Source organism: Xyrauchen texanus, chromosome 3 (assembly GCF_025860055.1).
Source record: "Xyrauchen texanus isolate HMW12.3.18 chromosome 3, RBS_HiC_50CHRs, whole genome shotgun sequence".
In the NCBI taxonomy this organism is placed as follows: Eukaryota; Metazoa; Chordata; class Actinopteri; order Cypriniformes; family Catostomidae; genus Xyrauchen; species Xyrauchen texanus.
The window spans coordinates 15478860-15494090 of record NC_068278.1 but is presented as its reverse complement, the minus strand read 5'-3'; the positions used below and the strand labels follow the sequence as shown (position 1 = coordinate 15494090).

Genomic DNA, 15231 nt, shown 5'->3' with positions numbered 1-15231 from the left:
ATATCTCGTTTAAAAATATGTAATCCACGAACCTCACAAAAATCCACCATTTTCATCCCATCGAGCGATCATCTAATATCTTCCTCTGAAGCACATATTCCATCAGCCAGAATCAAAAACTTTAGGATCAAAAGTTCCTCTGATACATAAATCATGACAGTCACTCTGCGGCAATCCAAGCAAGCAATCTTGGCCGTTTAAACTGTCAGGAGATTGCTGCTAACGCTGGATCCGCACGAGCGCATGAGTGCAACTTCATTATTCACTGTGCAATTGGTTTGATTCAGTATTTTTTTGAGAAAATGTGATTGCTAACGGGGACATGCCATCCATGGTTGCTAGACTACTGTGTGTACTATTATTTCCATCTTCCTAACATATTAGCAATTTTATGTTTATGTTATTTTCTGTATTAAATTGTGTGATATATCGGCATGTATCAGCCTATCAGCCACCCTGCTTTATGGATATCGGCCATTAAAAACCCCCTATCGGTCGATCACTAGCTGTCAGTAAAGGGCTAAACTGATGAGACAAACAAAATGGCAGAAGTTTGTCTTTGGGAGAAACGCAAACAAAAGTACAACTAGTAAGAAACCTAATTATGTTTTTACACTGAAACATGTTTGAGACAAAAGAGTCTCTAGTTTCATCCGATATGCCATTTGAGGGATTTATCGTGAAACGCCACACTGCTAAACACAAAATCTGAAAAGATTTGCTTTTATTATATGGAGCTGGGATGAAAATAAGTTGCATTTCCAACAGTTCTGAGACCAGTGCAGACAGACAGCATACTGGAGGGTAAGTGAGCATCCTATAGCTCTCTATGCAGTGCATTCACTCCTAAAATCCAACCCAAAGTTCAGTTTCAGGCAGCAGATGTTGTTTGGACCACTCAACGTGTTTGACAGGCATGAGACAATAGAAATCAATAAATAGATTCAAAATGTATAATGTATAATTTTATTTTAACATGGTTTATAGTAATTGGATGATGCTGGCCAATACTTTGAATCAGTATTAATTATGCACATTTCTGAGGTAATGTCTGTAACTTGTCTAAAACATGAAAAAATAATAAACATTTTATTAAAAAAATTCTGGTTTCTATAGCTTGGTATTATTTAACATGTTCCCATCAATACTTTGGAAATCTGTTTGCTTTAGAATTGTATTTAATTAATGTTTATTAGGTGCTTCTAGTAACAAATCAAAAAGGGAAAAGGTAATTGCACACAGCAGTCACGCTTGGGTCTCAGGAGGTTATACTTCATAGATGTTACAACTTTATTGCAGTATAGCCTAGTGGTTAAATATCTGGGCTTGGAACCAAAAAAGCTGGAACTTCAAACCCTGCAAGAGGCGATCCATAATGACTAAGGCACTTAACCAGATGATGTCCCAGGGGGACTGTCCCTATAAGTGTTCTTTAAGCCACTTGTGTAAACTAAATGAAAAATGTGGGTTCAGTAATATGTCCATGAAATTGTACCCTAAGTAAAAGTAAAAGTGAAAAAAATTTCAAACCCTAATTTTTTTAAAAAAATTTGGGTAATCAACCATTTGCTAAACTCTTTTTAGTAATAAAGGCTGGACAAGCTTTTGTTATTCTCATTAGCAAGCCAAAAGATGTTGAGTGTTCAGTCACACATGTTGAATGCTTATATGTTACAAACTATGCCTTAGCATAGTAAATTGAAGAGATGAATTTATAGAATTTGAAAGACTTGATTACCTGAGTGTTTTGCGAACCATATCTTCATCTGTTATTCCATAATATGTCAAGGTTTCACTCCAGACAGGGTTGAGAGTGTTGCGTAGGGTCTTGGTACGAAGCTTATTGGCCTAGAAGAAAAGATAGATGTCCTTGAAGATTAGAGGTTATGATCACTTTCACCATATGAAGACAAACTACCAAAGAAAATGCCAGTTCTGATAATATATCACTAGTGCTCATATTTATTATAATTTTTTAGAAGATAAACCTTAACTTTTTCATATTGATATCATTAAATGTCTACAGTACCAACTCCCTTTACAGTTTTTCTCAATCACTTAGCATTCTCTAAACTGTAAGTGTCACAACTGTTTTATGGGACATCACAACTCTGTTGCAGCTCTGCAAAATGTAGTAACCCACCCAAAACATTTAATTCATGCTTCAAAACCTAGTTATTTTGTCAGTAAATTGGCCAATGCCACCAAAATAAAACGTTTTTTTTTTTTTTTTGTCATCACGTGAGCTGTACTGATCAAAATGTTTAGATGTTTTTTCACCTTACTGTACTATACTAGAATGCCAGTTTTGTCCAGCTGAATGCTATTATGTACAACACTGAGCTTTTTGGATACTGATTTCAACAGTAGGGAAAGTTTACTGGGAAAGTCAATACTGCACAATACTGTAGCACACAGAAAAAGGATATGCACATTTGTATGTATACAGTAAATGTATTGTTGTAGCAATGTGTTACATGTAAACAGAAAATTCACATTTGCATGTCCTCATGTCTTACATGTAAATAAAATATAGCAAACAGAAAATTGCCACAAAATGACATCCATGCAAAAATGAAAAAAAAAAAAAAAAGATATTTATGGAATATTCACATATGTCTGACAGATTTTGATAATTGAATGGATCATTTTGCATGTGATGGCTCACATGATGAAAGAATGTTTAGAAGTTGTGAAGATGATGAAAATCAAGTCCTCGGTTTTGATCAGCAAGCCATGTGCATTTAGTTATTGTGCCAATTTTTTTTTACACATGTGCCAAAGCACGTGCAATTTGCTTAAATGAATAAGAAATTCAAATCTGGTGTGAACAAAAAACTAACTGTTCAGAGATTTGAACTTATTGTTGTGAAAAAAATATTCTCATTCAAGAATTGAGCCAAAGCGATTGAGAAAAACTGGAAATCACAGAGGATTTGAAAGCTCTTGCAGGAACCTTACTTGTTTTGTGTTGCTTTTTGAAGCTCAGTAATGAACACATACCATAGATAGATAGACAGACAGACACTATTTATGCTAATGTACACTCAATTATTAGAGCATAATTAGTCTCTAATCTTGATAAGTATTCATATTTAATTTCACACCTTTGTTCTGTAAAGTTGATTAACCCAAAACACATATGGTAATTTAAGCAGAAATGATTAACTCCTAGGTCTTTGTTTCATCTGTAGCACATCTCTGAGGTGTTTCCTAATGGGATAACTGTGATCCTCTCCCATTACTCAGTAACCCTGTGAAGGAGAGTTCAGCACTACTGTAGGACATATGATTCATACAGAATGAGATGAATAGAATGAGGAGATTGACTTAGAGGAGTCCTATGTTGTCAGCTATATTGTAGGAAAGATGAAGAGATGAATTATAATGAGGGGCATGGTAATAATTTGTGGCACATTAGGTTGGTTAGCAACAAGGAAACATTGGCATTTAGATCTCAATTTATCAGTGGGCAGTTTAAATAAAAAAAAAGATTCTGGACCCTTCATGTGACAAAAAAAAAAAAAGTTATAAAGGAGCTTTTAAGGTGAAGTCTGCCAGCCTTATATATATATATATATATATATATATATATATATATATATATATATATATATATATATATACCTTAATATGTTAAAAGGTTAATAGTTGCCTCTATGGATGTTGTACAGTGACATACACTGATGAGCCAATTTAGCCTTTCTGCCAGGGCATTGGCATATTTTCTGTGGTATCTGGCACCAAGACATTAGCAGCAGATCCTTCAAGTCCATTAAATTGCAAGGTGGAGCAGCCGTGGATCTGAAATGTTGGTCCAGCACATCCTACAGATGCTTAATTGGATTGAGATCTGGGGAATTTGGAGGTCAGGGCAATAATTTGAACTCTTCATCATGTACCTCAAACCAATCATGAACAATGTGTGCAGTGTGGCAGGGCACTTTATCCTAGGGAATACCATTGCCATGAAGGGGTGTACCTGGTTTCCAACGATGTTTAAGTTGGTGGCACATGTGAAATTGACATCCACATGAATGGCCGGACCCAGAATTTCCCAGCAGAACATTAGCCTCAGCTTTTTGTTCTTGGCTGACAGAAGTGGAACCTGATGTGGTCTTCTGCTGTTGTAGCCTTCCGCCTCAGTTTTCAACATGTTGTGCATTCTGAAATGCTATTCTGCTCACTTAAATTGTACAGAGTATTTATCTGAGTTACCGTACCCTTCCTGTCAGCTCAAACCAGTCTGGCCATTCTCCGCTGACCTCTCTCATCAACAAGGTGTTTCCATCCGCAGATCTGCCACTCACTAGATGTTTTTTTGTTTTTGGCACCATACTGAGTAAACTCTAGAGACAGTTGTGTGTCAAAATCACAGGAGATCAGCAGTTACAGAAATATTCAAACCACCCCGTCTGGCACCAACAATCAAGCAACTGTCGAAATCACTGAGATCACATTTTTTCCCCATTCTGAAGGTTGATGTGAACATAAACTGAAGCTCCTGACCCATATATGCATGATTTTATGCACTGCACTGATACCACACAATTGGCTGATTAGATACATGAATAAGTAGGTGTACAAGTTTACCTAATAAAGTGCTCAGTGAGTGTATATATATATATATATATATATATATATATATATATATATATATATATATATATATATATATATAGTAATACTGTATATACATATGTATATTTGAACACTGTGTTGACCAGTCATAAATTGACAAATCATCACCTTAATACATATGAATTACGAACTATATTCCTCCTTGCATTATAAAACATTGCATCTGCAAGGGGAAAGCAGTCACATACCTTACTGGCTCCAGGCAGCAGGTGCAGCTTAACATAGGGATCTGACAGTCCATTGTGATCCATTGGTTTGAGTCCCTGAGAGAGATACAAAGAGAAAAATAAGGAAAGAAAAAAAGAGTGACTTATGAAAAACAATCACCTTTAGATATTCTTTGAAGTCAACAGCACATTTTTAGCCTGATAGATTGAAAAGGCTTTAGATATCCAATCCATGTCAAAATCATGCCTTTTCTAACAAGATGTACTGTTTCAGATCCAGCCAAATAAGCTAATTTAAAAACACTGGAGGTGATGCCAATTCATGACTGGAGAAGCACTCTACTGCCAAAACATCAGAAGAACAATCGGTCAAAAATTTAAATGAGCAATTGTGTTGGTGAAAATAATAAAAATGGATGTTGCATTTTCACTTATAGCTCAGCTTCATTTGGTGAGCTGTGAAATTTTTCATGTAAGAAGATGATTTATGTATATAAAAGATCATACACACACACACACACACACACACACACACACACACACACACACACACACACACACACATATTTTTTTTGTTTGCTTTTCTGATAATATTGTTATTGTAGGATTTGTGTGTTGACCTAGAGAGTCTCATACATTCATACCACATGCCCAGCTTTTGGTCTTCCACCTGATATTGATCATAAAAACAGAGCAATTTTCAAGAGGGTATTAAAGATTAATGCCATATAAATGAGATATTTGCCGAAAAACCATCACATTCACAAGCAGAGAATGGCATGGCTGTCTCTGAACAACCTTGTCTGAATAATGCAGCATGTGCCACACAACGTGTGGATCGACCTGTGGTGATGGGGGAGTGGTCATGTGTCTGTCTGCGGGGGAGAGAGAGAGTGGTAAGGCTTGTCACCTGGGTTGTCATTATCTCTAACACCTGTTTCTTTTTGTAGTGATGGCAGAGGCAGACATAAAAAAAGCGCACAAGGTGTCAGAGTGGTAGAGAGAGTGGAACCAGAGAGACTATTCCTGCTTCTGCAGCAATACGCATTTGTGTGTTTTATGTGGTTATTAAAAGCCCTTTTTGTTTATGTTTTTGAGTGACGCTGAAGAGTAATCAAATACTCATGTTGAAAGTTCGCTGCCTCCTGACTCCTCCATTGCTCAAATTACAAACATGCTACTCTACCTTTGCAGTACAAGCAAAGTCCCTTTAAGGCAAGTCAGTTTACTCTGTGGCCATCTGGGTAACACCCACATGGCAGCTATTTTTTATGTAGTTGATAGATATACAAGTACAGCTCATATCTACTCGAATGGGAAAAGACCGGAAGTATGACAACAATGGTATCATAAATGTAGCCTCTAGTTCAGTTAATGTGCAGGGACATTCTGGAGTAAACACACTCTATCAATAAGATGGCTGGTTCTTTAACTGAAAGGGGGGACTTCTATTACTACAGCTGCCATATTGAGCATTTTTGTATCTCTCATACATTTTGGACCATCTCCGCTAGAACAAATCATGGTTTTCATTTTGGCTGTCTGCCTGATGCAACTTTGAAACAAGATTTGAGAAAAGATTATTGTTATCTATATGTCAGTAAGACAACAGTAAGTCAATAGGCCTCTAGCACTAATACAATAAAGTTTATTTCCACAGAGAGCTACTGCTGAAAGACTGAGCTTCAGATCTTTCCAGAGACTTCTGGAATTACATTCTATTTCTGTGAATGGTTAGCAGGAACCAAGTTAGAAAAATGCAAAAAGGACAAACCTTTTTTTTTTATTACATTGTAACATCTGAGGTTGTTACACATCCTACCAACCACCAGAGGGAGCCCTCTCCCAAATACTGATCTTCACCCATTTCTTCACTGCTCATTTCCTGTTTATCACATGTATATACAGTACAGCCATGCAGTTTCATTGTTTATTGTGGCCAAGCATTGCCAGTTTACCCTGCCTTACCGTGTGATTTTCCATTGCCATTGTTTCTTGATTCATGTTATGACCATTGTCTGCTTTTCTGGATTTATTGCTTTTTGGATTACTCTTTATTTTGTTTGCCTGGTTGGATTCTCTATTTGGCTTATTGGATTTATCCAATAACGTCTCTCTGCCTGCTGTTTTGGATTGGTTGCTTGTGTCTCTTTTAATAAACTTCCTGCACATGGATCCTCAATCTAAGAAGTGTTTATATCATCAGAAACGGAGGAGATGAGCGGAAAACTGCATTCATCACCACCAGGGGGCACTATTAATATATGGTCATGCTATATGGACTTGCTAATGCCCCCCTCTTTTCAGTCTTTTGTCAATGAGATTTTAAGAGACCTACTGAATCAGTGTGTGGTTGCCTACATTGACGACATCCTCATCTACTCTCAAAACAAGGAACAACATATTCAGCATGTTAGAGCAGTCCTATCACATCTCCAAGAATACCAGATATTTGTCAAGGCAGAAAAATGTGAGATTCATATCTCCCATACCACGTTCCTAGGTTACAATATCAGCCACCAAGGTGTAGAAATGGATATCTCTAAAATCACAGCAGTTACTGAATGGTCTCGACCTTCCACAGTCAAAGAACTACAGCAGTTTCTGGGCTTTGGCAATTTCTACCACCGCTTCATCAGAAACGACAGTATCATTGCAGCACCACTCATGTCATTGCTCAAGGGAAAACCGAACAAGTTGCCATGGAACAAAAGCCACATCCAAGCCTTCGTCTCCCTCAAGTCAAGCTTCTCGACTGCTCCTATACTGAAACACCCCTACCCCAATATTCCTTTCATCATTGAAGTAGATTGTGGGATTGGAGCGGTCCTGTCACAACATCACAGAGCCCCAGGCAAGCTTTACCCTTGCATATTTTTCTCCAGAAAGTTCAATTCTGCTGAATGAAACTATGATGTGGGGAACAAGGAATTATTTTCCATGAAGGCAGCACTAGAAGAGTGGTGTTTCTGGTTAGAGGGGGCAGTCCACCCATTCCAATTTATCACTAATCACAAGAACCTTTAATACATCAAGGCAGCCAAGAGATTGAATCCACATCAAGCCCGATGGTCATTGTTCTTCACCAGGTTCAATTTTACCGTCACTTACGTCCCTGGCAGCAAGAATAGCAAAGCAGATGAACTTTAAAGAAGGCGTGATCCACCCCACATCCAACCTCATCCTGGATCAATCCTACCACCATCTGTCATCATTGTACCAATTAGTCGGGATATCATGGAAGAAATACAACGAGCACAACAGCACAAACTGTCACCACCTGACTGCCCCTCAACCAAGCACTTTGTACCACAAGCTCTACATCTGAGAACTATCCAATGGTTCCACACTTTATTGAGCACAGGACACCCTGCCATCCAAAGAACAATCACTCTGGTATGTAATTCCTTCTGGTGGCCATCTGTAATTTGTGATGTTAGTAACTATGTGAAGTCTTGTCAAGTGTGTGCACTATCTAAGACCCCCTGGGAACTGCCCAAGGTATATTCCAACCACTGCCAATACCCCAAAGACCATGGTCCCACATATCCATAGATTTTGTCATCAACATGTCAAACTCCAACGGATACACCACCATACTCGTAATTATCGACCAATTTTCAAAATCATGTAGACCTGTCCCTCAAGGATTTACCTATGGCTATGGAAACTGCTAATGCTCTATTCCACAGAAGTATTCAGAGTCTATGGATTACCAGAAGACATTGTTTCCAATTGAGGTTCATGTCCCGTGTTTGGCAGGTGTTCTGTAAGCAACTGGACATCAATGAGAATCTAACCTCAGGCTATCACATCCAAACCAACAGAAATGTGGAATGTTTAAACCAGGAGACTAGCAGATACAGTATCTTCAGAGCTACTGTAGCCATGAACAGGAGAAGTGAAGCGACTTCTTGTCCTGGGCCGAATACCCACAGAATTCCCTCACTCATATCTATACAGAGCTAACCCCCTTCCAATGTGTGCTGGACTACCAACCCCCCTGATGTTCCCTTGGTCAGGAGAACCATCTACAGTGCCAGGTGGTGGACTATTGGATTAGGTGGAGCGAGAGGGTGTGGGACAGCGCACATGTCTGGCTACAACTAGTGGTTCGAGCATAACGCTTTCAGACTGACTAGCGGAGGCGCCCTCACCCCAACAATCAGCCTGGACAGAGGGTCTAATTATCCACAAGAGACCTCAAGCTGCGACTACCCTGCAGGAAACTCAGTCCAAGTTATGTGTGTTCATTCAGAATTATCCATCAAATAAACCCAGTTACTTACAGATTAGAGCTTCCTGCTAACTACTGCATCTCTCCTTCATTCCACGTGTCCTTGCTGAAACCAGTCCACCCAGCATCTGGCCCTGGAATCACGAATCCTGAGCCTCCGCCTCCATTGGAGGTTGATGGAGCACCTGCATATATGGTCCGAGAGATCATGGACTCAAGGCGACGAGGGAGCCAGATGCAATATTTGGTGGACTGGGAAGGCTACAGACCGGAAGAGAGATTGTGGATAGCTGCCAAGGACATACTGGACCTGTCCCTGATCCAAGAGTTCCACCAAGCCCATCCTAATCGTCCAGCACCACGACAAAGGGGACGTCCCAGCAGAAGAACACCAGGAGTTGTTCGGGGGGGGGTGGTTCTGTAACATCCGAGGATGTTACCCATCCTACCAACCACCACAGGGAGCCCTCTACTGATCTTCGCCCATTTCTTCACTGCTCATTTCCTGTTTACCACATATGTAAATATAGCCATACAGTTCCATTGTTCATTGCAAAGTATTTTAAGTTTACCCTGCTTTACCGAGAGTTTTTCCGTTGCCATTGTTTCTTGAGTCATGTTATGACCATTGCCTGTTTTTCTGGATTTACTGCTTTTTGGATTACCCTTTGTTTTGTTTGCCTGGTTGGACTGTCTATTTGGTTTATTGGATTTATCTGCCTTCTTTACGACTACGTCTCTCTGCCTGCTGTTTTGGATTGGTTGCTTGTGTCTCTTTTAATACATTTCCTAACACCATCTCCATGGCCAGTTTGTTACATACATTGACATTTGGGCTTTCAATGTATTACAATTAATTATGATTAATCTCATAATTTCTATCTGTAGTTGGTACGTTTACGTTAACTCATTTTGTTAATTTTTAATGACAAACAATTTGTAATTTGAATGTTATATAAATGTTGCACAAAGTTCTCTCATTAACACCAAAGACTTTATTTTTAGCTTTCTAACTTCACTATTCCAACTTCCATCTATTCCAGCCAATCTTTAGAAAGAAAACCGAACAGGGTAAATGCTTAAAAACACAAAAAACAGAATGCGATTAAACATTTAATTTCAAATTTTCTCTCAGTTAAGATTCCTGTAAGGTCCTATAGACTGCCCCTCATACTCCTATGTGCAGTCATGTGTTAGATGATTATATCTCCGAGGGCCATAGAAGGGACAGCCTCACCAACCTAACACACGAGGGCTGTCAGAACCACAATCCTAATTAGTTATTTTCTGCTTCTCTGAGCTATAAAGTTTAAACTTGTCAAAGAGGCATGCTGAGGCTTCACATCTCGCTCTCCTCTCTTTTGTTTAGCTTGTGGGTACATGGAGGAAGAGCATAAGAACATAAATAATTGTCAGTGTTTCATTTGACACAACAGACACTGAGAAATAAAACACATGAACATGAGGGGTGTGAGAATACTCTAAGTCTCTCTCGGACTGGATCTCCACATGGGCAAAGGAAAAGAGCAGTAGGGGTGTCTAGATCAGTATGTACAAACAACTTCAACGATTTCATATTTTGGCAAAGCATGTTGATGTCTAAGAAAGTCTGTAAGGGATACTTGTGTTATAGATAGTACTTTTAAAAGGTATGTTAAATGGATACAATATCATATGGGTTCTGAACAACATAAGGGTGGGAAAATAATGACAGAATTATCATTTTGTGGGGAAACTGTTCACTTCTTACTGTTTAAGTAATTGACAAAGGTGGCAACAAGTAAATATCTCTTGTGTTCTCTCTCTTTTATTCAGCTCTTCAAAGACATTTTTCTTCCAGCTGGTGGCCCATAACAGTGACAGAAGAGTGTCCTTGTTCTGATCAGCAACAAATATCCACAGGTTCGCTTGTGTTTGCGAGTACGTTTGTGTGTGCATGCATAGACTGCAGATGGCCGTTCTCTTTGAAGACGCTGCAGGCTGAAACAGCATCTAAGGTCCACTACACTATAGAAGAGGCCTGATGCAACGTCATGAAAATGAGGCCAAACACTAAACACTATACGTTTGTGTTTTCCCCATCTTCCCATTGTCATAAATGTAATTCCAATATGCCTAAAACACTTAGATTAAGCAAACACACAGGGCATATATATGCCTTTGATAGTAATAACTGAGATATCTCTGCTCAGCAATGAGCCAGACATTTGGCATAATTCAGTATTTGCTTTGTGTTTCAGGGCTAGCGTGAAATATGGTTGTCTGATAAACTGCAACCTGTCAAAATGTCATGTATACGCTTTTGTCTGACTGAAATCGTACCAGTAAGATTTTTGCAAAGTCCGACTATCAGACCTAGATAACGCGATTGTAGCTCGACTTCGTCCAGCATTTGTACATGCTATCGGATTGCACTTGACCACATTAAATGATAGGTGTAAATCAGGGCTGTTCTGGTAATCTGGCATACCGGAAATTTTCCCGGTGGGCCGATGCACTTTTGGGCCGATCAGGTGCGGAATGTCCATCGGGAGAACCGAGCGGGCCGGTGGTTCAGCCGCAAAACGTGAGTCAGTTAATAATTATGTGATGAGGTTATGCTACAGTCAAAGCACTGTGTTGCAGGCTCTTGCCTTTTTCTGTTATTCTGCCACTGCTACGTGTAGAACACAACAGACACTGCAGTCTTGCAATCTTGTCATCCAAACTACAATATATCCAATTAATTATTCCATTGGAAAACACTTGGAATATCTCGTCTCTGTCCTCAAATCCCCACTTGCTTGCGTATCTCTTCTGTTTTCTAACTCTGAAAAGTTAATTGGAGATAGATAGTAAAAAAGGACTTAAATATTGATCTGTTTCTCACCCATACCTATCACAACTAATCATGTGCATCACACATGAAGCCAGGCTTCAAATGAAGCATATTTAGCCAAGCGCCGAACGCGAGACAAATATAATTCAATTTCCTTTGGTGACTCGGAATTATATATAAGTAGCGTTTTCCATTTTGCATGGGTAATTTTGATCAGATCTCTATCTGATCACAGTGGAGACACATTGGACTGCAAGGTGTAAATGTAATCGAGCTAAAGAACATCCAGAGATTGACTTAAATTGAGAGTAAAAAAATACTTAATATTGACCTGTTCTCACCCACACCTATCATATCACAGTCATATTGATTACTTTTATGCTGCCTTTATGTGCTTTTGGACCTTCAAAGTTCTGGCTACCATTTACTTGCATTAAATGGTCTCACATAGGTGAGATATTTTCCTAAACATCTTCTTTTGTGTTCAGCAGAAGAAAGAAAGTCATACACATCCAGTAGTGGAAAAAGTACTGAAGAAAATCATACTCAAGTAGAGAAGTACTGTTACTTCCCATAAAATGTAGTATGAGTGGAGTAAAAGTAGCTGTCCTAAAAAGTAAGAGTAAAAGAGTAGCTCATTTAAAAGTACTCATGAGTAGTGAGTATTGAGTACCGAGAAAACATATGCCCATTATAATGAACACTGTATGCCAACTTTTAAAATACATCACTTATCTATGATAAACACTACATGAATCTGATTCCAAAAAATAAAAGGGAGACATGATAACAGAAATTAAAAGATTAAAAAGTTATTTTCAATACACTGATCACCATTTTAAATCATAATGTGTGAAATAATTACATTAAAATCAGTTTATGTGTTGGGTCTAAATTTCCCTTAATGCCGACAGAGCGAGTTATTGTTGTGCATAAAACATGTTCAAACAATGCAAGAAATGCAAATAAAATGCTAAATAAGCAGGATCACTTGGCACGGCATGTCCTGCACAATAGTGGAGGTTGAGCAGGCGTGGGAGAAGTTGTTTGTACAGGGGCTACATCACGCTTAAAAAGGAATAATTCACCCAAAAATGAAAATTCTCTCATTTACTCACCCTCATGCCATCTTGGATGTGTATGACTTTCTTTCTTCTGCAGAACACAAATTAAGAATTTTAGAAGAATATTTCAGCTCTTTTGGGCCATACAATGAAAGTGAATCTGAGCTAAAATATTGAAACTCCACAAATCACATAAATCAACATAAAAGTAATCTAATTCATGTGCCTCCAGTGGTTTAATCCATGTCTTCAGAAGTGATATGATAGATGTGGTGAGAAACAGATCAATATTTAATTTCTGTTTTACTATTAATTCTCCTCCCTGCTCAGTCAATCTCCACTTTAAATATCACATTGTTCTTGTGTTTTTGATGATTCATAATCTTCATGCAAATCGCCACCTACTGGGCAGAGAGAAGAATTTCTACCAAAAAAAGGACTTAAATATTGATCTGTTTCACACCTACACCTGTAATATCACTTCTGCAGTCATGGATTAAACCACTGGAGTTGTATGTATTACTTTTATGCTGCTTTTATTTGATTTTTGGAGCTTCAAAGTTCTGGTCACCATTCACTTACACTGAATGGACATACAGAGCTGAAATATTCTTCTAAAAATCTACATTTGCGTTCTGATGAAAGAAAGTCATAGACAGATGGCATGAGGGAGTAAATGATGAGAGAATTTTCATTTTTAAGTGAAATATTTCTTTAAGTAGCACATGGTGCCACATTGTTCTCCTTTTGAGATACAATGTTCAACATTGATTTAGTTCTTGTATCTTTTAAGCCCAGAAATATTTGTGTTCTCATTCTCATGCATGATAAACAATTTTCTGAAGTTTCTGAATTATTGCTCTACAAATATTGATACTTTTCCATCTTTATAAAGGCTAAACATAATTATAAATTATTTTATCATCTCTACTTTCCCGGTAATTTATTATACCAATTAACACACTCTCTACATTAGGGGTCAGTATTATTAAAAAAACAAACAATATTTAAGAAAAATATTATTATTAAAAATGTCACTGTTTTATTCTTTTACATTAATACTTTTAAAGTTATTCGGCCAAAAGTAGTGAGTGGTTTTCTTGTTTAATTGTTAATGTTGTTCGATTAATAGCCTTTATATGACTTAGCCTACTAGACAGTGCTCAATTCGGTTACATGTACACTCTGTGACAGGGCGGAGGGCGGGGCCGGGTCGTGACTATACACACCTGGTCCCTTATCAGGCTAATTAAGCCTCTGAGAGGAAATCCTCATCAAGACGGGCATTGGCGGAATTATAAAGTGTATTTGACTGTTTAGGCGTGTAACCGCATTAGCGCTCAAACATTAGCCGCCTGTCAATCAAACAACATGCAGCTACAAACGTCAGGAAATAAAAAGTCAGTCTTTTATATTTCATCTAGATCAACCAACCAGTGGTGCTCTTGCTATCGCAATTGATTTAATGAACGCCCCCTGTTCTAGATGTTGAACATAGGCTAAATATAGAAAACTACTCAAAAGTTTGATCGAGGACATCTATCTTTTTTTCAATAAACATCTAGATCATTATATTGCCCAGCCCTATTTATAACATTGCTTCAATCTCTAACAGCAGCCCAATAATCAGGCTACATTATAGACACACAGAATCTAGTAAGCAGAAATATGAAATTTACCTCGATACGTTTCTTCAAATTAGAGGCAGGATTAATGCTGATATCTGTCTTGAGCAAGTTAAACTCACATGACACATTCAAGCAATTGGTCTTTTTCACAGAGAAAATCTGTTTCATGTGCGGCCGTGATGTTCATCTGTAAACTGTGCTTGAGGCATTCTCCACAGATGGCACCAAATCTGTGTGTTTTTTACGTGTGATTTGATTTGACGGGAGTCATGAGACTCTCTCTAGCCAATTACGTTGATAGATACAAATAAAATCAGGACAGGGACGTAGTGAACACAGATGGTGGGAAAATAGTGCAGTAAATGTAGTTACAGAACTTAAAATGTACTCAAGAAAAAGTAAAAGTATAAAACATTTTAAACTACAATACAACAAGCACAATTCTTGGGGAAGACGTAGTTAATTACAGTAACGTGAGTATTTGTAATTTGTTACTTTACACCCCTGTACACATCTAGGATGGCAAAAGGGTTAGTAAATGATGCATTTTTATTTTTGGGGTGAATTATCCCTTTAATTCATGTTGCCAGCTGACGTCCTACTATGCAGGAAAAATGCAAAACAGAAAATGTGTGTTATAAAGCCTCCGATTGCCGTGTTGCCGGTGAATGGAAAG

At 38.2% G+C, this 15231-nt stretch overlaps 1 protein-coding gene across 2 annotated transcripts in view; it reads right to left on the bottom strand.

The window, feature by feature from the left end:
* The window catches only part of LOC127630525 (double C2-like domain-containing protein beta), a 352764-nt gene that overhangs the window by 31993 nt on the left and 305540 nt on the right, over positions 1–15231 (bottom strand). For both annotated transcript variants that reach the window (XM_052108114.1, XM_052108121.1), the window contains 2 exons: positions 4830–4904; positions 1739–1848 (listed from right to left, as the gene is read on the bottom strand). In XM_052108114.1, the coding sequence (XP_051964074.1) occupies positions 1739–1848; positions 4830–4904 (185 nt within the window). The remainder of the gene's footprint in view (positions 1–1738; positions 1849–4829; positions 4905–15231) is intronic.